The sequence below is a fragment of the Miniopterus schreibersii genome (genome assembly GCF_964146895.1).
Source record: "Miniopterus schreibersii genome assembly, chromosome: 2".
NCBI classification, from domain to species: domain Eukaryota; kingdom Metazoa; phylum Chordata; class Mammalia; order Chiroptera; family Miniopteridae; genus Miniopterus; species Miniopterus schreibersii.
In genome coordinates this window covers 142,062,121-142,085,936 of record NC_138102.1, presented here as the reverse complement: position 1 = coordinate 142,085,936, position 23,816 = coordinate 142,062,121, and the positions used below count along the sequence as shown (strand labels likewise).

The 23,816-nt window shown below is 41.6% G+C and overlaps 1 protein-coding gene across 5 annotated transcripts in view; it reads right to left on the bottom strand.

Annotated features, from left to right (window-relative positions):
• Positions 1-18,575, bottom strand: part of SLC11A2 (solute carrier family 11 member 2) — a 37,519-nt gene extending 18,944 nt beyond the window's left edge. For 2 of the 5 annotated variants that reach the window (XR_013998154.1, XM_081128340.1), the window contains exons 1-6: positions 18,386-18,465; positions 5,409-5,462; positions 3,636-3,784; positions 2,984-3,109; positions 2,452-2,571; positions 430-536 (exon numbers count right to left, since the gene is read on the bottom strand). Coding sequence is in view for 3 of the 5 variants with exons in the window: in XM_081128340.1 (XP_080984466.1) it covers positions 430-536; positions 2,452-2,571; positions 2,984-3,109; positions 3,636-3,784; positions 5,409-5,442 (536 nt within the window). In the remaining 2 variants the exon portion in view is untranslated. Of the gene's footprint in view, positions 1-429; positions 537-2,451; positions 2,572-2,983; positions 3,110-3,635; positions 3,785-5,408; positions 5,463-17,377; positions 17,462-18,385 lie in introns of those variants that run through there. The other 3 variants (XR_013998153.1, XM_081128341.1, XM_081128342.1) reach the window with 3 other exon arrangements.
• Positions 18,576-23,816: the final 5,241 nt, after the last annotated feature.

Below are 23,816 nucleotides of genomic sequence, written 5' to 3'. Positions count from 1 at the left end.
GAGAGGGGACAGTGGAAGGAGGCCAGGCCTTGGGTAGGTTAGGATCTCAGCACCAACTGAGTAATATTCACTCAAACTTGATGGTCTACTATGTTAGACATTTAGGACACAAGCTGAAAAGAATGGGTCTTACCCCTCAAGGAGCTCACTGCCTAGTAGAATAGTTTGACATACAAATAATTGTAATATACAATAATACACAAATAAAATACATACTGCATAACAGAAGTATATATAGCCCAACATGAGAACATGGAAGATACAGAGCCTACATCTGCCAGAAGAGAGGAAGGTGGTCCCAGAAAGGTTCCACAGAAAATATAATAAACTTGAGTTGAATCTTGAAAACTGAAAATAAGTTGGGTTTTTCTTTTTACATTTGCTTTGAAGTCTAGCAAAAAATCACTTTCTAGAGGGAAACCTCCTCACCTTCCTACAGATAGGAGATTGATGGCAATGGCTGAGCCAATAACTTCTTGCATATCTGAGCCAATGATAGCCAACTCCACCATCAGCCATAGGATAATCCGTGGGACCTAAACACCAAGCAGAAGAAAGACATGGTTCTAATTAATCATTTCTAAGAACTTCCCCCATAGTTTGGAATTCACATTTTAGAACGGACACATAAACAGCCCTTTATAAGCCTTCAGTCTAGCGATAAAGTATCAGAACCTAGCTCCACCTGACCCATCATTGCACTGTGGGCCCTAGCTAGAAAAGGCAAGCATGCATCTACATGGCAAAGCTTATGAGTCTAATCTTTGCAGCGACTGATCCTAATTTTTTCTCTTTCCCTTCCACTCAAGAGAGGAATGGAATTTCCATTCGTTAATTTCCTGTCTAAAAACAATCCTAAAAATCTTAGGGGGAAATAGGGATGCTAATATGGTCAAAGTATTATTCAGGAGAGAAGAGAAAATGACTGCAGAAGAAAATATCGATCCTGATTATAGCCAACGAGACAAAACAAGCATGAAAAGGCTGAGGTCATCCTTAATATAATAATAATAATACTATGGAAGCAAGTGAAAAAGGACAGATGCAAAGGGACTCAGGGCAAAATGGTTGGAATTGGGTGCTGTATAACAAAACAGGAAACTAATCTGGTCAAACAATGCAGATGAAAGACAAATTTAGTTAATGCTGGCTCACTGAGGTCAGAAAAAGAACACCTCCAGGTATTCACTACGCAAAAATTTGTCACCAAAAATAACTGTTGCCCGGCCGGGAGCGGCTCAGCGGTTGAGCGTCGACCTGGGATCCAGGCGATCAGGGTTTGATTCCTGGTCAGGGCACATGCCCGGGTTGTGGGCTCGATCAATGACTCTCTCATCATTGATGTTTCTATCTATCTCTCTCCCTCTCCTTTCCTCTCTCTGAAATCAATAAAGATATATTAAAAAAAAAAACACAAAAAACAAAAAAAACTGTTAAGATATATAAAGAAAGAGAAGCTAAAAGAAATTATAAATTACCAAGGTTTTCTTTTAAGAAGCATATAAGGGGGAAAAAAAAGATAAGGATACTTTCTCACAGCCAGGAAAGGAGATTAGATTAAACATTTAGGAAAAACCAGAGGTAGATCAGCAGCATCTTATCTAAAGATGATGCTAGGGTAAAGCTGTCTTCCAGACACAGGCTCCACTTCTGCATTAGGTGGCAGTGAGAAAGGCAAAAAGTGCCCGGCCGGTGTGGCTCAGCAGTTGAGCATCTCTCTATTATCCGGGAGATGGTGAGATCGTGGTTCGAATCCCAGTCAGGGGACATGCCCTGGTGTGGGCTCGATCCCCAACAGGGGGTGTGTAGGAGGCAGCCAATCAATGACTCTCATCACTGATGTTTCTCTCTCTCTCCCCCTCCCCCCTGAAATCAATAAAAACATATTAAAAAAAAAAAAAAAAAGGCCCAAAGTGTCCAGAAGGAAGATGAAGAGAACAGTGTAACATCCAGGGTCAGGGTAAATTGAAAAATAATTACCAACAAATCCAAAGATCCTGCCACAAATAGTTTGTATTATAAGAAAGAAACATACTTTTTTCTAATTGTTAGCAAAGTCAAACAAAAAGAAAACATGTATAATGCAAAGTGATAGAGTAATATGAATGTGTGAATGAAAGTGCTTAGAGAGCAGCCCCCACCCCTCCATGGGCTACGCACTATTAGATGCCAGAAGGCAGAGTGAATGGTAAATGTTTACTCAAACAGAATTTTTCCAAGGAAAATTTCTGGAAAAAAGTGAAGCTCAAGTTAGATTTTGAAGGAGTATAGAAATGTGGCTTGGTAGCAAGAGGGGACTCGAGAACTTCCCTTGGGACTCCCACTCCTCAGGGCCACTAACCTCCAAGTCCTCCACTGTTTCAGTATACAGTAGTAGGGCCAGCACATACTGTCAGGCACACAGATTCCTATGATGTGAGTTACAGACAAACAGGACAGTACACTGCTCACCTTGGGATATTGACGGTGACACACTTCGGCAAGATGCAGCCCAGTTACCACTCCCAGTCTAGCTGCAAGGCGCTGCAAAAGGAGTCCCACGATGGTGGCCAACAGAAGAACCCAGAGCAACTAGAGAAGAACAAAATCCCACCATAACACTCAGAGACAGCTGAGGTTTTTTTGTTTGGTTGTTTGGCAATGTGAATGGGAAGCACTACATTCAGGAAAGAGCCCAGGTCAGGAATCAAATGACCTGAGTTCTGGATCAGGTTCTGCACATAACCTGGTATGTTTCCTTATACCTCTCTGAACCTCAGTTTCTCCCATCTGCAGTTTCTCCTTTATTCAAGGAAATTATGTAGATGAAATAAAAAAAAAAAAAACCAGATGGGAAAGTGACACTTTTCACTTAAGTGTCACTACCAATGAACATTTGCATGTAGGTCCAGAGGTTGATATCCACCAGGCAGAGTAGAGAAAAAGGATGTGAAAGTGTGTTGTGTGTGTATTTAAAGGGACACGGGTAGAACTAGACGTTTACCTTAAACCCAGCCACTGCTCCAGACTGCAAATCAGATTCGATGTTTCCTGGATCCAGGTAGGCAATGCTCATAAGAAAACCCGGTCCCGTAAAAGCCCAGAGTTTACGAAAGCTAAAACAAGAGTACTATAGGAGAGGGAAAGAGATCAAACTGATTATCACCTCCAAACTACTGATCTATTTTATCACATACAAAGCAACAACATCAGCAGCACAAGAACAAAGGATTTAGTTTGTTGGATCCTGGGTGTGTCCAAGTTTCATTTCCATCTTATTCACTTCTTATCAACAAGCTGGCCACCTCTCTATCCCAATAAGAGCCTTTTCCTTACCTGCTCTTTTCCATCAGCCTCTCATTTTAAAACCAGAGTAACAATATCAGTACTTCTGTGCCCAACCACTACCCAAATGGGACAAAAGCCATTGTAAAAAAGGAACATAAATCTCATACTTCCTTAATCGAAAAATGCTCACTAATACAACTTGGCAACAAGTTTTCAAGACCCTTGGTTTCCTTAAAAGTTTCTATTTATTCTGTCTTCAGAGACTGCTTGTCAAAATTAGATCTGAGGCTGTTGATCTTGAGTTGTCCAGCAAATTTTTCACTCATGTTTTCCCTACTCATATTTTCTTCCAAGGACCTGTCACTAACCTCCTCCTCAGGAATGGGAACCTTCTCATCAAAATAGGTGGTGAAGGGGTCCTCTGAGGTCCCGGTGGATTGTGGAAGAGAGGAGTTACTGTAGGCAGGGTTGATGGCACCAAGACTGGCAGAGTCCCCATGATCTTCAGAAACATCATCTGAATGAACAGATTTGAAAAGAACTTTTTAAAAAATGAGCAAACTAACAATTTATCCATAGTAATACTAAAATTAAATCTTTCTAATACCCTAAAGGCACATGAGCAAACTGACTGTATCTCAATTTATTTCTAATACTTTATTCTTACTAATTTTAAAAAATTTTTTTTTAATCCTCACCTGAGGATATGTTTTTATTGATTTTAGAAAGAGGAAGAGAGAGAGAGAAAGAAACACTGATGTAAGAAACATCACCCCAACTGGGGATTGAACCCCTCAACCTTTTGGATATGGGACAATGCTCCAACCAACTGAGCCATCTAGCCAGGAAAACAAATTAATTTTTGAATAAGCAATACAGTCACATGATTGAAAATTTGAGAAATACAAAAAAGCTTACGGTAAAAAAGCTCCCTGTCACCCCCATCCCCAGTCACTCAGCTCTAGATCAGTTTAAACACTAATCTCGCAATGGTTTTCCTACTTTCATCCTTCTATTCTCACTTGGCAATTTTTAGAATCATTTCATTTTCTTCTACACACTGATGTCTAGGCTCAAAATATAACATTCCCAGGCTAGCCTCTTTGGTAACCTAAAATCCTAACTTTTACAAGAAATTAAGTCAATCTAGTGAAACACCACCACCACCACTCCTCCCAATATTTGGTAGGACTTACTCAAAGAAACATCCTTGGACATTATACCTCTGTCAGGCTTCTCAAAAAATGTGGAAGTTGCAAAATCCTGTCACAGTTCAGGCTAAAATCTGAAGCTGCAGGGAAACCACCAAGCAGGAACCCCTTTGCCTCCTGACTAATGCCTGCAGTAAAGAGCTGCGCGGGTCACAGGGTGACCCTCGTGATAGAACAGCTCATCTAAGACTGATATCAGTGTTTCCCTGACCCTGGCATTTTGCAGTTAATCTTAAATGCCGGGAGGGGAAGAAAAGAGCCAATCTGCTAAAACGATACAAAACCCAGGCTTGCTGTAGCCATCAAATGGCTATTTTGAACCACAAAGCTCTAATCTCAGTGTTTCCAAGAAATGCTTACAACCTCTAATTACAAAATCAAAAGTTTTCTTTCTATAGGTAGCTAACCCACTTTACCTTAAGTGGCCCTAAACTGATTAAGAAATTTATAAAAAAGGAATGGAAATTCTAAACGGGAAATTTAGAATTAGGAAGGGTCAATCAAAGTAGTCAAGAAGCTCTAATCAAACACACAGTATAAGGTACACACTCAGTATTTTACTGCTCCATACATATCTGAAATGTCATCAGCAGCCAAAGCACTCTAGAGGTTTTTATGACAGGTCTGTATTACTGCTTTTGCAAGCATTACTGCTATAGAAACCAAACTTGTAGCTAATCTTGGCTCATCTCAGAACTGGAAACAAGATGAGGCAGATCTCTGTGGTTATAAATCCATTTTCCTTTACAGCCTAAGTCTGGTGACTTCTGAATGGAGCAGATCTCCATGAAGATATTGTTGGCTGGGGGAGAGCAAATGGGGACAATTTTTGTTGGAATAGATGAGAAGGAAAATATGGTAAATTTCTGTTACTGACTTAAGCCTAATTCCAAATAAAAATAAGACAACAACACAAAAATTATAAATTACCATCTGGCATCTTCTGTTCAGGCCCCAACACCATAGTGTTCTTAGAATAGGATTCTGGAAAGTAGAAAAGGGAGAGAGAGGAATTAATAAGAACAAACTAACAAGTTCAGAAACAGCATTTTGTACTCTGTACAACCAAACCCTTACTATCTGAAAAGAATAACTCTTCTATTGAATTAGATAACCTTGAAAATAACTACAGTTTTCAGAGTATGAGTAAGAGATACTTAATAAAAAGTAAAGTCTTAACCATGTTTTTACTGGCAAGACTTCAAAACCAAATTGGAGGAAGAGGTATTACAGAGAAGCAGGCAAATGTTTGTTTTTTAGAAGCAGGTCCTCTAGAATGGTTTAGCACCAGGTTTCCCATGAACGTGCATTGCATGACAGGGAAGGGGGCATCAACCAGTCAGCGACGCACCGGCCAGTCCAACATTCGAGGCAAATGCTTTTGAATAAACTTCCACACAAGGGGCTGCTAGGCAATCACCCAGTCCCTGCTGTGCCTCCAGATTAACCCAATTTAAAACCAGACTGATTTCTCCTATTGTTCTAAGTTTTTAAGCAAGTTTTTAAAAAACTGATTGACTAATTTGAGAGAGAGGAAGGGGGAGAGAGAGAGAAACCGATTTGTTGTTCCACTTATTTATGCATTCACTGGTTGATACTTATATGTGTCCTGACCGGGGATGGAACTGGCAACCTTGACCTATGGGGATAACGCTCTAACCAACTAAGCTCCTGGGCCAGGGCCCCATTTTTATGAGTTTAAGGGCAGAGATCTATAACTCTCTCTGATCTACCAATTTAAGCTTGAGAAATAGAGTGAAGAAATAAAAGAAGCTGCTAAATCATTAACTTCAAATAGGCTGAGGCATCAAAAAAATAAACACTCTTGTTTTGACTCTGGAAACTTAAGTTTTTGAACTTTCCAGTCCTACCTGAATATATCAGTGCACTGTGCTTTGATGCCTCCAGTTAACCATCTGAATAACCTCAAAAAGAAAATGTTCCATTGTCTAAACCACTAGACATCAGACAATTGCCATCTTGGACCAATGTAGGGGCTATGAAAGCAGAACTGATTCTTCTCAAGAATGCACATTTTACTATAAAACTCTCAGACTTTTCTTTCTCCTTGGGAACACTCTTGGAATTGCCTAGTTGGGAGGCTCTGACTAGCAATAAATGACAAAAATTTATTCAAGGATCTTATGCTTCAATTTTCTGGAAAGGGGGGGAAAAGCACCTCACCAGCATACTGGTAGTGGAGGGCCACTATTTCCCAGTTTCATATTTCCCCAGGGAGAGACTTCAGCTATAATGTTTCAGGTCTCATTTCCCAACCCTTCAAAAACTGGGAGAAGAAACTAATGACCATGGCCCTCCCCTCCCGGGTTTTCAGGGAGAGCTGAAGCACCAGGAGGGTCAGGCATGGTCTGCAAGATGCCAGCACTTCTCTTAGTCCTGCAATAAACAACCTGCGGGGATGAGGAGGTAGGTGTCTGAAATGTCCAGTATTCTGTTGGATTAAGTTCAACTGAGGGTAAAGGCGTATCAGTAAGCCCATTTGGCCACATATCTGTTGTGTATTTTCCGGTCAATCCCACCAATAAGGTTGATTTTAAAATGTTTGATCTACTGATTAAGGAATCCACTTCTCGGTCAATTCCAAATTCAGAAGGAGAAAGATGAGGTAATAACTATCCTACTGAAAAAGGTATGAAGCCTCCCCTTAGCTATCTTTTACTGTTTAAATTGTATTTTCCACTCTTGTCCCTTTCTCCCTCCAAACTGAACAGTCCTCCACTTTCTATTTTAGATTATCTTCTATCTACCAATATAGTCTATACTATACCTATCTTACAGAATTACAGAATTCAGACTCAAAGGGGGTTTTAGGTTTCATCTATACTCTGGGGTGTAAAACATACCACCACTTGCTAATTTGGAAAACATTTTTCATCTCTACTATAACCAGTATCACGTGTTTTGTTATAATGTACAACTAGTCATGTCCCTCCTATCACGTTTTGAGCCACCAAATAGCTAAACACCTGCAACAGACCCCAATAACACTGACTAAATCCAACCCCTCTTTCAGTCAGTTATAATAGCTCCTCACCTAACTGTGATTTACATCTGACAACATCTGACAACACAGAGTAGCAGTAGCCACTTGGCTTCCAATCACAGCACAGCCCCTTGGCACCACCCAGAGACTTTTTACTTTTATTTTACATATAATTCTAAGAAGCCAGGTAATCAGGTTACCCTAGTCCACAATAAATTAGAAACCACAAATGAGATCTGGGATTAAGGCTCTTATAGGAGAAGGTTTTGGGCTATTTGGTAAGAGGCAAAGAGCCTTTCCTTATACTTCCATTAGCTCTGAGAACATTATTATTAAGAATAATTATTTTTTATTAATTATATAGTTAATATTATATTATTATTAAGAATAACTCAAGTTACTTAACTGTGGCCTACTCACCAAGAACTGATTAGATTATTTTTGTAGTGATGTATAATATCCTATTTAAGACGACACACAGTGCTTTATACATTTGAGGAAGATTCCAATCAAAATAGGCTACTTAACTTATATTTTAAAATAGCAAACAACTGAGGCATGCTCACCCTTTCAGGAGCATGCCCACGCCATTCTCTTCCCCCTCTTCCTGCCCCACAGGTGTGCCTCTCCTAAACTAAGGGACCCCATGAGATTTGCAATCAGGGGAGCAATGGGCAGTGGCAACTTTTCCCAAGCTAACTTCCTGAACCTGTCTCCAAGGCCTCATTTTCTCTGACTCCAATGAGCTGACAGCAGTCCCACCTTGGCTCTGTCCTTTCCTATAACATTTCTAGACAGCCAAAGCAGCCCACCTAGGCTCTCAACTATTGCTTCTTCTATCCTAAGCCCTTCCTTGTTTCACTGTCCCCAGCTTTAATAAATGTACTTCAAAATAAATAAATAAATAAATAAACAAACAATAAATTTTAAAGCAAATAATTGAGATAGTAGTGTTTTTCCCCAAGCTTGTAGTCTGCAAAGGTGATAGTTAAATAATAACTGTAGACAGAAATATTTCATGATAAAAATCTTAGCCCTGCCCAGCCGGGTGTGGCTCAGCGGTTGAGCGTTGACCTAGGATCCAGGAGATCGCAGTTCGATTCTCAGTCAGAGCACATGCCCAAGTTGCGGGCTTGATCCCCAGTTGGGTGCGTGCAGGAGGCAGCCGATCAATGATGACTCTCTCATCACTGATGTTCTCTCTCCCTCCTTCTTCCTTCCTCTCTCTGAAATCAATAAAGATATATTTTTTTAAAAAATCTTAGCCCTGGCCAATGTGGCTCAATGGTCAGAGTGTCAGCCAGTGCACCGAAGGGTCCTGTGTTCGATTCCCGGTCAGGGGCGCATACCTGGATTGCGGGTTCAATCCCAGACCCTGGCCCAAGCCCATGCAAGAGGCAGCTGATGAATGTGTCTCTCTTGCATCAATGTTTCTCCCCCCGTTTCTCTCTCTTTCTCTCCCCCTCCCTCCCTCCTTTCCATTCTCTCTACAAATCAATGGAAAAAATATCCTCCAGTGAGGATCAACAAACAAACAAACAAAAAAGCTGTAAGACTTTTATAGTATAAACATGCTAATGAAATTAAATTTTCTGTCTAAAATGTTAAGTCTACATATCCTTTGACCTAGCAATTCAACTTCTAAGAATGCATCCTAAAGAAACACTCACATAAGTAAGTACATATTTCCCATTGCACTGTTTGTAGTATCAAAAGACTGTAATATCAAAAACCACCCAGATATTAGTAGGGGACTGGTTAAATAAACTATGAACATTCATATGATGGAATACCATGCAGCTATTATAAATAAGGCAGATCTATAGATATTGGTAGGAAATAATCTCCAAGATATGCTGTCAAGTAAAAAAACCCAATTTATAGAACAGTGTGCTATCACTTATGTAGCCAAAAAAAAAGAATACACACATGTACACGTACATACTATCTCCAAAGGACAATATGTCAAAAATTGGTAATGCTGTCCCAAAGACAAAGAAGTGGGGAGCCCAAATAAGGTCAGGTAAAAGGAAGGCTTCTCACTGAATATATACCATATACCGTTTTGTTCTTTAAAAATTATTTTTACCGCCTGGCCATGTGTGGCTCAGCAGCTGAGCATCGACCTAGGATCCAGGAGATGGAGGTTTCATTCCCAGTCAGGGCACATGCCCGGGTTGCAGGCTCGATCTCCAGTCAGGGGCGTGCAGGAGGCAGCCGATCAATGACTCTCTCATTATTGATGTTTCTCTCTCTCTTTTCTTCTCCCTTCCTCTCTCTCTGAAATCAATAAAGATATATATATATTTTAAATTATTTTTACCATGTGCATGTATTATTTTTTTTTAATGTATAAGGATTATATGGATTCGATTTTTTTTCACTTTCAATATTATTTTGTATTGGTTTCAGGTGTGCAGCATAGTGGTTAGACACTCATATGCTTTACAAAGCATTCCCCCTGATATTTCCAGTACCAACCTGGCACTATACATAGTTATCGCAATATTACTGACTATATTCCCTGTGTTGTACTTTACATCCCTGTGACTATTTTGTAACTACCAATTTGTATTTCTTAATCTCTTCACCTCTTTTCATCCTGCTCCCCAACTCTCCTCCCCTCTAATAACTGTCAATCAATCTGTTCTCTGTGTCTATGAGTCTGTTTTAATTTTGTTTTTTCATTTATTTTGTTCTTTAAATTCGACATATAAGTGAAATCATATGGTATTTGTCTTTCTCTGACTGACTTATTTCATCAAGCATAATACCCTCTAGGTCCATCCATGCTGTGGCAAATGGTTGGATTCGCTTCCTTGTTTTTTTACAGGTTGAAGTAAAAGATTATTTTTACTTAGCAAGAAAACACCTCAAACTTGTATAAATGAATAACAGATAACCATAAAACCATAATTTCAAGTTTTTCTAATAATGTAGTTCTAAGAGAAACATTTTAAAGAAAAATAATAATAAACATATTAAAGACTCTCAAAAAAACAAAGAATAAACATTAAAAAAGAGAGCTTTCCAGTATCCTGATTTCAAATTATTTTCTTGAAATTTTAAGAGTTCAATATATATTTTTTCATCCCATCAATGTAATATAGATGGTCCAATTCAGCTTCCATTCTCTCCAGTCTGAGGCTTGAATGGAATAATTGTCTCTTTGCTCCCAAGGAGGGGAAAGAAGAAAGTCATGGCTTAGAATCATACTTGTTGAATCAGGTGACTTAGTCACTTAACTTCTCTGGATCTTAGACTCCTGCTTAGATCAAATTCCTCCCTTTTTTTTTCATTCTTATCTGTCATGATCTCCCAGGGCAGGTCTGCACTGCCTACGCTGAATCTGGATTCAGTCAAGTAGTCCATCCTGATTGTCTCAACCAGCCACTGTTCTCTGGATTTGCTTCTTAACAAATACGTTAGGGACTTTCTCTGATAAAGCTTCTTTAAAAATATATATATATTGATTGATTGGGAGGGGTGGGGAGAGAAACATCTATTTGTTATTCCACTTATTTACACACTGTATGTACCCTGACCAGGGAATCAAACCTGAAATCTTGGTGTATTGGGATGATTTTCTAACCAACTGAACTACAGGGCCAAGGCTCTGATAAAGCTAAAATGGATAATCAGAGATCTAAAGCCTTCCACTAGGCTGGCATATACTGCCTTAAGCTTAACTTACTATCACTTTGTCTTACTGCCCAAATAGCCATGGCTGTGAAATTATGATTATGAAGTTTCACCTGAATGCAAAGAATTAGAAGTCAAATCCTCAGGAAAGCATTTCCTGACTCCTAATTTGGGTTAAATGGCCCTCCTCCATGCTCTCCCACGGCACCTGCTGCTTACCACTATCATTGCTCTCACAGTCTTACCATGTTACCTTGAAATCATTTATTCCCTGATACTATCTTAAAACTTTTCTGTAAGTATGAAATTATGTCAAAATAAATAGTTATCACCTCAAAACACATATTAGATTACAATAACTTCCAAACATCTACTTAACAATAATTCTGTTTGTTTCTTAGTATTTATAAGAACTCTGGAAGAACAACTGAATAATCCAAACCTGTTTTAAAAATTGCCCCAAGAAATGAATATTAAAATACATATAACATTAACTTAAACTTTTGCCCCTATGGTTTAAAAAAAGTTTGAAAAAAAGTTTGAATTTGAAATATTTTTTTCTTATAAAATACATCTGTAGAGATCAAAGGCACTCAAAACTATTTCACTGATTTTGGAGCTGTACTCAATGCTGCAAAGGTCTCCCTAAAATTGTAAGGTTTAGAGAGGACTATTTTAAACAGTCCTCTGATTCTTTTTTCCTTTCCTCCTCCATGTAAACAAAGTTGAAGACAGCATTAAGTAGGACAGCAATTTTCAACTGGTGTGCCGCAAGAATTTTTAAAACATGCAATATTTAGTTGGGGCACTGACGTCTTTTCCCTTAGATTGTCAAATTAAAAAATGGTAAAAGCCAGCACAATGGTCATCCAGTATGAATGAATCAAAATTATATCTATTTTTTTGTCAGATTGGCAAAAAATTTTTTTTTGGTATAATTATTATTTTAGTAATTAGTCTATGTGTGCCATAAGAGGAAAAGGTTGAAAACTGAAGAAGGAAAACAACTTTCCCAGCAGCAAACAGAAAAGTGTTTGCACAGAAGCAACTGATTAAATAAATGTGAACAGGAATGTTTGAAGTTTACTCCCTCTTGACGCTTCCCTCAGACAATGTTCAGTGCCAGCAACATGCTGGTGACAAAGCAGAAACTGCCAGAGGCACAGACCAAGGCTTTAAAAAGTGATACTGGAGGGTTTTAGAGAATAACAAGGAGTTATGACTTTTTAAAATTCATTTTGTGTCCTGAAGAAAACATAAAGATTTTTAGATCCTTCTAAAATTCTCTTTTCCCTAAAGATGTACTTTAAGGCTAAAATACTTGATACTCCTACAAAACCATTACTTATTAATCTAACACCTATGTTGCACAAAACATTCTCTATGAAGGTGAGCTCCTGGATGACTGAGAGTAAACAAAACTCTGAAATATTCAAATGGTTCAAACACAGGTCACTGTTTTCTGAACCCTATGTGTTTTAATAAGGAAGATTACTAACCACTCTTACTAAAATAAAAGATTACTTCCTCTGTTTTTCCACTCTAGGTCAACAAAGACACACCATTTTTTGAGTCTTTTCTATCTAGTACATCCATTGCTTAGTTCCAAAACTCAATGTGCCCCCACTGGGGGTGAAGGAAAACAACTTAGAAAAGCCATGTGAATTTTTAAATTATTCTTGAGAATGTGAAGTTTGGAGTTATTTTTTTTAATTTGGGAAAATGTATCCTATTTTTCTCTTATGAAAAAGAATATGATATAAAATGAAAAAATGACAAGTTAAAGACTAATTACATCTACTTCCTGACAGAAAGAACAAAGTGAAAAGCCCCTCTGGTGTTAGCTTAAGAAAAAGGCCCAGATGCCTGGCCGGATGGGGCTCAGCGGTTGAGCATCGACCTAGGATCCAGGAGATTGTGGTTCAATTCCCAGTCAGGGCACATGCCCCGGTTGCGGGCTCCATCCCCAGTTGGGGGCCTGCAGAAGGCAGCCGATTAATGAGGACTCTCTCATCAATGATGTTTCTGTCTCTCCCTCTCCCTTCCTCTCTCTGAAATCAATAAAGATATATATATTAAAAAGAAAGAAGGAAGGAAGGAAGGGAGGGAGGGAGGGAGGGGCAGGCCTAGAGCCCAGCCAGCATGGCTCAGCAGTTGAGCATCCACCTAAGATCCAGGAGATCGAGGTTCGATTCCCAGTCAGGGCATATGCCCAGGCTGCAAGCTCAATCCCCAGCGGGGGGCGTGCAGGACTCTCTCATCATTGATGTTTCTATCTCTCTCTCTCCCTCTTCCTTCCTCTCTCTGAAGTCAATAAAAATATTTTTTAAAGAAAGAAAAGAGAAAAGCCTGGAGCCCTAGCCAGTTTGACTCAGTGGTTAGAGCGCTGGTCTGCAGACTGAAGGGTCCCGGGTTCAATTCCAGCCAAGGGCACATACCTCGGTTTGCAGGCTTGATCCCTGGTCAGGACAGGTGCAGAAGGCAAACAATCAAACACATCCATCCTGGAACACAACTCCAAGCTCTGAGAACAATTTTTTTTCTCTCTCTCCCTCCCTTCCTCCCTCCCTCCCTCTCTCTCTTCCTCTTCCTTCCACTCTTTCTGAAAAGCAATGGAAAAAACATCCTTGGGTGAGGATTAAAAAGAAAAAGCCTAGAAACTCTATTCCTCTCTACCTAAGTAGGTAATAAAAAATGTCTTCAACCGAAAGCCACACAAGCACGCCCAGTTCATAAAGTTCAAACAGTGCTGCTATTGTACAATGTACTTAATACACATCAGGGCATCTATGTGTGTATAAGACACTCTCTCTCTCTCTCTGGCACAATGGCCATTGAAATACCAGCTTAAACTGTTCCTCATTTTACTGGCTTTGTGTTCCATAGTGTTAATCTCACTTAGTCTATCAGAGAACCACAATTTCAACTCAACATCAGGTTTGCTGTTTCTCACCTAAGTTGGACTTTTAAGAATCTGTTTTACAGTTGAAAGAAAAACTTGACATTGAGAACGTCTAATGATAAAGAAAGAAAGGAGAAAATTAATTAGCAAAAGGAAAGAGGGAGTAAGATATGGGGAGAAAGAGTTCAGCTGATAATGAAACCGGCTGCTTGGGTGTGAAAGACGATAACAGTTGGGAGAAATGTGGCCAGGCTGTCAAGAAGGACCTTTTAGACAAAAATATCACTCATCAACCAAAGGCTTCAGAATTAGGAGGGCCTGATACCGGCTAAATAGAACTCTTCACTTTCTCTGCTCAGTGCTCTGAGTCTTAACCAGCTTCTTTACTGCCTTAACTTCTTTACTACTTTTACTTTAACCTTTACTGCTCACTAAAGTCTTACTTCTAGAGGGCCTTTGTACCTCCCAACTCGCAGTGTGAGCTTCCTCTGATTTCCTCCTAACCAGAAATTTGCAGCAGTGCATTTCCCTTTAGGGAACCAACCTGGCCTCCTGGCATGACACATCTGTCCTACAACATAACTCCAAGCTCTGAGAACAATTTTTTTTTAAATCCTCACCTGAGGGTATTTTTCCATTGCTTTTCAGAGAGAGGAAGGGGGGGGAGGGGGGGAGGGAGGGAGGGAGGGAGGGAGGGAGAGAGGGAGGGAGGGAGGGAGGAGGGAGAGAGGGAGAGAGAGAGAGAGAGAGAGGGAGAGACACATCTATGTGAGATACAGACATCGATTGGTTGCCTCCCCACTGGGGCCAGGATGGAGCCTGCAACGGAGGTACGTGCCCTTGGCTGGAATTGAACCTGGGACCCTTCAGTCCGCAGGCCGACATTCTTCCCCCCCCCCCCCGCAGGCCGACCTTCTAACCACTGAGCCAAACTGGCCAGGGCTCTGAAAACAATTTTAAAGACCCCTTTTATACTAAAATAAGAAAGTGTATAAATCAGTCTATACTTACTTCTGGCTTCAGAGAAAAAAAAAATGTTTCGCCTTCATACATGCTTAAGTAGTTTTTTCTCTGGCAAATATGAAAAATCATTATCATTAGATTACATTCAACTCATTTATTCTAATACCAGTATTGGCCTCCCTGATATAGACTGGCCTTAACAATTTTAAGTACATATTTTCCTCAATGTTTCTTTTCATAAAACAAAGAAAACTTATGTGTCAAGACAAACAATACATACTACAAGATTATCCAACCTCATACATTGCCTCCTGCTCTTTGGAACCTGTTAAAATTTTAGCTTGTAGCCTTCTCCTTTCATAACCACGGAGTTTTAGCAGACACTTGATTATCAGTGATAAGTGGGATCAAAACAAACAAAATCCATACAAGATGACCTACTAGCAATAGGCACAAAGACTGAAAACCCTAACTTCCCAATTTGTCTTCACTGGAAACTGGTTCTTACACTAAAAGATTTAAATTACTCTGACCTTAGATTAAAAGTGGAAGAGAAACTAGACAATAAATATATTTTTATCATTCCTGGCCAACTCTTTTATACTCCCTGGCCAGTGTGGCTCAGTTGGTTGGGCACCGACCAGTTTAGGGAAAGTTGTTGGTTTGATTCCCAGTCGGGGCATATGCCTGGATTTCAGGCTCAATCCCTGAAAGAGGGTGTGCAGGAAGTGGCTGATCAATGTCTTGCTCTTACATCCATGTTTCTCTCTCTCTCCCTCTCTCTCTAAAAATCAATTTAAAATCTTTTTTAAAAATTTAAATAAATAAAAATAAAATATAGCTTATAATACATAAGTGTTGTTTTATTTTATCAGTGATACTCCTAGTGATACCTGGAGGGTTCTTCTTTGTGTCTCCAAGAGTCAGTAACTGTTCATTGTTCTATATATGTGTGTTGTTATCAAAAGAATAAATGGCATCCGATGAGTGAGACACCAGGTCTAGGTCTTCTAACTCCTTATATTCTACACATTCTAATGCTACCAGCCTTCTTTTCCAAAATATTTCATTCAAACCACAGAGTCTCAGATAATAAAGATGACAATATTGGGGCAAAGGGCTCTCCTTTCTACCTCAAACACTCAACTCGTTAAAGATGTCACTCCTTTTCCTCCTTATTCAAGTACAAATAAATGTGTTTCACAAAGACACTGTTCTCCACTCTCACCACACCAACATCCAACTTTCAAGCCTATAAGAGCACTAAGCTGTCTTATTGCTAAATAACTAAACTTATAACACCTGCATTTTAGCCAAATCAGGCCAGCATATTGCTAGAGTAAGCAATGTTCTTTTTCGTAAATTCAAAGTTTCTCATTCTGCAGTTAGTTTCCAATTAGGCTACGTGCATAAATAAATAGCAGCTTCCTTGAAGAAGATTTGGAAGACAAGACAGTCTTCCATTAGAGCCTTCCAGAAAGAACTTGAGAGGGACTTTGAAGCTCATACAAAGGTCATAAATCTGTCATCACACATTTGTATTTAGGTACATGGTGAGGAGACAGGGAATAAAGATGTCTTTGATTCCACAGCACCCACCCAAACTCTTAGCACTAAAAGTCAAACAGAAAAGCTATTACTCTGTGGATTCCATTCTCTAAACTCTAACCTTCACTTAACTGAGTTAAAACTGAACCAAAGCATTCTTAGTAGCTCTATAGAGTAATCCAAAGGAACATCACTGATTTCCTAACAGCAGAATAAGGTTAGATTCATACCAAGCTTCCCCATTCATTAACAAGAAGTGCTGCCCAGAAATTCCCCTCCCCAGTCCCAACTTGGCCATTCCGGAAACATGAGAAATCAAGTAAGCTGCAATGGTGATCTTTTTGGTATTGGATCCAAAATAAACTGGGCCTACGCCCCAAGGCTGTAAATGCAATATTATCCAGTGAAAAACTAAACAGGAAAATAATTTCTCAGGTTTCATTTACCTAACACAGATATCACAAACAGAAACTATCACATAGTTTCTAACCTTATTTAATGATAAAATAAACAGCCAGCAGAAAGCCTCTAGTCACGCGTAATTTATGCTATACACTCAGATCAACGTTAATGACAAGGGTTCACTGGCAATAGGATTCTGGGCAATGGTTAAGTAATAAGGTTAGAATTGTTAACTTTGGAGTCTTTAAGGGGAAAGAAGGTACATGTAGGGAACAGTAAAAAACAACAACAACAAAAAACTCCCACATGCCAGAAACAGTTCTAAGCACTTCGTGTGTATTAACTCATTTAACACTCAACAAGAACACCCTAAAATTGATATTATCAATCCCCATTTTCAGTACGTGGAAACAAAAGAACAGAGGCTAAGCAACTTACTCAAATGTTTGCACAGCCAAAACGTGGTGCAAACTGGTAGAGCTTCAGATTCCACAGAAGTCAAGGTAAACTGTTCCCTGGTTTCACCTAAAATTACAGCCAGCAAAAGTTTCTGGAAGCCTATCTCCCCTTGCTTCTCCTTTCATATAATTTTTGCTTTTCCTTTCCACCCTAAAGAGATGTCAAATTCCTTTAATTTCCTAACACTCCTTTGAAAGCAGTGGACAATATGACAATATCTTCATTTCACATATAGGAAACTCAGGTCCAGGTTCCTCAACGTCTCGCCTAATGATGCTCTTTGACATAGTCCGATATATGCGGTAGGGAATTTGGGAAAACCAAAAGTGAAAAGGAATCCAAAGGCGATATAACAAAAAGCGCCAGCTGTAAAATTCGGTACATATGAAACTGAACAGTTGAAGAGCGTCCAACCCACTTACATACCATATGCAACAATGGCACAAACAGGCCCCAAACCAATCTACACACAAGTACGCAGCAGCCCGCCCGGGCCCTTCACTGGGGGGCGCTTTGTTTGCGGGCTGCACAGAAACGAACATTTGAATGTTCCTTGGGGGGAGCCCCGGACGCGAACGGGGCCCAAAGTCCCCGCAGACGAAGCCGCCGTGTGCCCGTCGGCTCGTTCCGCGGCGTGAAGCGGGTCAGCGCTCCCTCAATCACCGGTGCCCCAGAGGCGGCAGGTCCAGCCAGGGGGTCGCCCACTTCTCCTAGGCCGCTGGAGGGAAGGGGCGAGGCCCCGAGAACTCTGGCATTCGCTCCCCCCACCCCCGCACCCCACTTCCGGCGCCCTCTTCTCCCTCGGAATAATGCTGCTCCATCTGGACGCAGCGCTTCAGGCCCTCCCGCTCCGCATTGCCCTCGCAGCCCCGCACGGCGCCCTGTGTGCCCCAGACTGGCTCCGGCGCCGCCCTGAGCCCCCCACGCCCGTCTGGGGTTAAAAGGAGCGCCCAGCTGACCCCTGACCTCGCCTGCCTCCGGCCTTACCAGCTCCGCAGCCACCTCACGAGCTGTCCGCGCGCCAGCGGCTCCATAGCCCTGGAGCCAGCGCCAAGCCGCCCAACTCCTACACGCCCAGCCATTGGCCGACAGGACAGCAGCCGCACATTCCTATTGGCTGGACTCTCAGTATTCCCGGTAGCGGACGGCGTGCGCGTGGCAACCCGCCCGCGAGTCCCAAGACTCCGCCCACCCCGAGATCCTGCGGGGGGTGGGCGCCCAGGGCCAGGGCGGAGCTGCATCCCACGGAGCAGGTGCTTGCGCCGCTCCCGCCCACGGTGTGCGCGCCTGGGGGCTCCCACCACGCAGACAGGTAAGTTTCGTGCAATAGTTTGCCATTACTTCACGTTAACTACTGACAGTCAAGCTCGTTTCTTCTGGAGACGTGGCTAGCCGAGGTACAGTTCCACCCTGTAAGGCCTAGCCACCTGCAAGACCATTTCCTCTCTCCCCCAGGGGCAGATCATAGGATCTGTGCCCCACCAAGAGCTCCCCACACCTGAGAGGAACCGCGAAACATCAGCTAGTGCAAGCAGTTCGGCCGCATCAGATGCCCTACTCCTAAGCCTTGGTAATGAATCTTTTCCCTCCATCCTAGCCATCTGCCTCGCTTTTCCCCCCAAGCTTTATCTCCACCTATCCCAAAGTAACCCCACTCCATCCCCAGCCTCAACCTCACACCCTAGTCTTTCTCTGAAGATGGCAGTCAGACTAGTGGTGCTATAGAGGGGAGAAAACAAATGGTCTCACAAACCACTCTAATTTTCTACAGTGTCGTTTAGAGCTACAGAGACATTCTTAGATGCCTTCCCCCTTATATTAAAGATAACCAAGCTTGGTTAACCAAGTCGTAGGCCTAGAGAGGAAAAGCATGAACCCCTCCAACTTCTTTCTTCATGTAAAAACTGCTAGGAGAAAAATTTACTAGTTGGTGAAAGAGTCCAAGAAAGGAGAAAAGGAGAGTGAAATGAGAGAAGAAAAATCCAAGTAGAGTACAAAGTAGAAAACTTGGGGACCAAAAAAACTGGGCTGAACATCATCAGTTATCTGGTACAGGCTGGTTTGCACACAGACTTTCTCCTGGAGAGAAAAAAAAATGCACAAATTAGCCCCGAGAATCTCTTTAACACATCTGGGGAGTTTCAGAAAGTCCCTCCAGACCAGAACCTGTCCTCTGGGAACCTCTGCTGCAACCAGAAAATAAAATGTCTTACTGTCCTTCCAGGTCGGCTCAGCTAGACAACTTCCCTGGGCTGTTGCATTCTTGCTAGTTACTTACTTAGCTCACAGTGTGGTGCTGCCTCGGTCTTAAGCTGCTTCTTCATTGTGCAGAACGGGTTTGACTTCTCCCAGTGCTAGCTCCTGTCTCTATATATGCAGACAAGTGCGCCTCCCTTGGTTAAATAAGGGCACTTTAGGCTGCTCTGGGCTACTCAACACTGATAAAGACACAGCAAGGAATTTCAAGAGGCAAACCACATCCTTCAAAGCTTAATCAAATTTCATCTTTGACCTGCCATGAAAAGTGAAGCACCATATATCTGCCACTCCTGGATATTAATGAACAATTCATTGAGTTTGAAAACTTGTAATCTATGATTTCATCTGTTCTATCTGGCAGGAGATAGAGGCGGTGTATGAAAGGGGTGGAGTAAAAGGCATTGCTTTCCTTCAGGATGCCACTCCTCTTGGAGTAAAGCTGGTTCGGGCACTTGTACCAGGGCTGCGTGTGCATTAGGACTCTGCTCCCCTAAGACGTAAACTGAAACCAATTAACTCCAAGTCTGGCAGTCCACAAGTATTTTCCACATAGGTACGTGAGCACCGATGTAATTAGGAGGAGTCTCAGGGTGTGGGTGAAAATGGCACCTGGCCTATCCTTTGGGATCTTAAGGACCTGCTCGCATTAGCCTGGTCAATCAGTGATCGACAAGCAGACAACAAAGCCGCACAAATCCAGGATTCCATGCGTGATGGGAAAGAAGAAAGAAAAAAATAAAAACCCTTGAGACCGGAAAAAAAACACATTCAGAGCTAGTCCAGAATTTCTCAACCTGGGAGGAGTGGAATTAAAAGAATGAGGGAAATGAGGAAAATTTGCCTCAGGCAAATAAATAGCTTAGTAGGTCAGCAGGAGGCAAAGCTGGAAAGGAAAGGCATTGGGGTGGGGGTGAGGAGAATGGGGAAGGATACTGGAAGGAAGGAGTTGCTGCCTTCAGAAAGCTTTCTGGTAGATTTAAAGAAAATCTTAGGTGTAGAGGATAGATAGAGGAGCCTAGAGCAGCGTCCCAGTGAGCAAGGCCACAGGCAGGCAGCCAGTAGTATGGTAAAAGTCCCGGAGGTCGGCCTTGTCCTGGTTTTTGGTAACTTGAGTATGGTAACCTTTAGTTTACTAATGGCAGTAGGGGCGTTGTGTACTTAAGCGGAAAGGCCTTATTATGGAATGTAGACCGATTTCCAGGTGTTGTGGGTTTCTCTTTTTCAGGCTTCTTTTCTTTTTTTTTTAATTATTTACTGATTGATTTTAGAGAGAGAGAGGAAGGGAGAGAGAGACACAGAGAGAGAGAGAAACATCCATTTGTTGCTCTACCCATTCATGTACTCATTCGTTGATCCCTGCATGTGCCCTGACCAGGGATCAAACCCATAATTCTGCCAAATCCGGACTATGCTCCAACCAACTGAGCCACTCAACCAGGCCAGGCTTGTTTTCTCATGCATCTTGTCTGAAGCTTTTGAGGGCAGATTTCCAAGGCCAGGAGGAATGGTAGATGGCAAGTTTTATGGTTTTCATCTTTTAACCAATTTGAGGGAAACAAATGAATCTGAGACAGAATTATGGCAAGTTTTGTAAGCAGTTTTTATCTTTAGCTTGGGAAAATGAAACATTTTCGTTTTGTGAATAGATGTGAATGTCAAGTTTGGATGTGTAACTCTGGGGGGAAAGTTTTTGTGGGAGGACGGGGGGGGGGGTGGGCAAAATGTGTTTCTTTTTAGTTCTTTCCCCTTAGGCCTGTCTAGAATCTCAAAGGCAAATGACTCAAGGTAATAGAAAAAAAGAAAATCCAGTATCAGGATAATCAGAACACCACAGGTTTACAGTTTCTAGCGACCAGAGCATGAGCACTTCTCACTTTGAGGTCTGTGGCAGAGCTGTCCATTGGAGAAATGGCTGGTAGTTAGTCTTTTCCCACTCCTTAACCAGGTTTTTAAAGTATGTAACCCCTTAACTTTACTTGAGGTGGTCTTAACAGGGAAGAGGGGGAGGAAAAATCTGCTTAGTACCATAAAAATATATGCAGATAAGTATAATAGAAATAAATACCTTAGAATGGAAAAGAAAAGCAACAATTAATTCATATTAATGAAGGTAGGCTTCTAGCAAGTGGCTCTGGTTCCTACATAGAACGGTCAGTAGAAGAAACTAAGTAGGGATTTTCTGCCCAGGACCCCAGATTAAGATCTCTTTAGTAATGGAGTGCCCTCAAGCGCCAAAAGTCCCATCATTACAACTTGATCTGTTGGTCTTTTAGTCCTAGTTCGAAAAGTTCACTACGGCAAAACTAGGTTTGAAACCGGACTGGGTTGCTGTCACCACTTGAGCCAATTAAGCAGAGACAGGGTTGAATCGTATATGAGTGTTTATTCCAATATTGCCTGCAACATGGGAAAACAATAAGGGTGTCCACAAAAATCTACTCTGTGGCCCCCTATAAGCCAGCTGCTTATATTGGGTAGAAGGACAAAGATTACATGGGGAAGTAGGAATTATAGGCATGGGGAAGAAGGCAAGGTGCGCTGGGGGTTGCGAAGGGCAGGTGCCTCCGGGATCCCATGGTTTTGGGAACAAGGCTGTTAATTTTTCCATGATGAAAGACAGTTCTCAGAAAAGGAGAATGGACCGCATTCCAAGGGTAATTCCCGTGTCCTGGAGCATACAACTCCCAGCCAGGTTAGAAAGTGCTTTTTCTAGTTAGAACAGAACAATCACAGTTAATAGAACATGATTAATATTTCTTATAACTATAGCTAACAGTCACAGTCAACAGAGCATGATCAATATCTCTACCCCTAACACGTTTGCCACTAATTTGTCTCCCTTCACAGGAAAGAAGTTAGATGAAATCATCCAACTAAAGTGTTGGAAGAAAAAGCCATGTTTTAGTTTTGTGCTGTTTTTTATTATTATTTTTTTAATCCTCACCAGAGGATTTTTTTTTCCCATTGCTTTTCAGAGAGCGTGGAGGGGGGGGGGAGAGAGAGAGAAACATCAATGTGAGAGAGACACATCTATTGGTTGCCTCCTGCACCCACCCCGACCGGGGCCAGCAATGAGCCTGCAACTGAGGTATATGCTTTTGGCCAGAATCCAACCCAGGGCCCTTCAGTCTGTGGGCCCATGCTCTAACCACTGAAACAAACTGGCCAAGGCCTTATTCCTCTTCTAATGCTACATGATCTCCCTGCATTTCAATGGGGACCCACCGAGCGTTAGAGACATTCATGGGACAGTTTGGAGTAATCAAGAGAACAATCTCTTAAGGGTAAAATAGACCTGGGTTCCAGGTCCAGCCACCTGGGAAAACACGGGTAAGTTATTAAATCTTTGTGTTTCATTTTTTAAATTTGAAGTGGGCATGACACCTACTTCATAAAAATGCTCCCTATGTTCTTTTGTCCCCCAAATGCACCAGTGTTCTCTCTTGCCTCCCTGTCTTTTCACATGTTGGACCTATGCTGGAACATTCTTGCTCTGCCCATCTTTCACCTAGCTAACTCTTACTCACCTTTAATGTCTCACTTTAGATGTGTCTTCCTCCAAGAAGCCTTCCTTGATTCCAGTGTCTGAGTAAGGTACACATTCTATGTAGTCCTATGATACACTCTGTTATATTCTTCCCTGTCCCATAGCACTATCCCACTGACTTGCCTTTGCTGTTTATTTGTCTGTATCCCTCCTTGAGGGCCAGGACTTTGTCCTATTTACTGTTGTATCCTCAGGGAGGACTCCAAGTCCTCCCTTCACAGCTATTTCGCTTTCTTGACAATGATTCCCAAAGTCCAGTTTCTGGACCCTCTTCCCCTGAGCTGTAACTGCCCATTTGACTTTCTCCCTGGATGTCCAGGTAGAAGAAAGTCAACATTACTGTATCCCAAATGATCCTCTTCTCTATTCAAGCAAGCTTGCCCTTACAATTTCTCTGTGTTCGCAGTTCCTGGAACTTGAAAAACTGGAAGTCTTCATGGATACCTTATCCTCTCCCTCATCAAATAATGCTAGTTACTGCAGCCTACCTGCACAAGGTCAGTTGTCTGCTTCTTTCTATTTCAGCTGCCACCTTCCTGCTCAGGCTTCCACTGCCCTGACCAACCTCAGCATCCCCCTGACCAATCTGGTAATTTCTCTTCACTGCCTGGA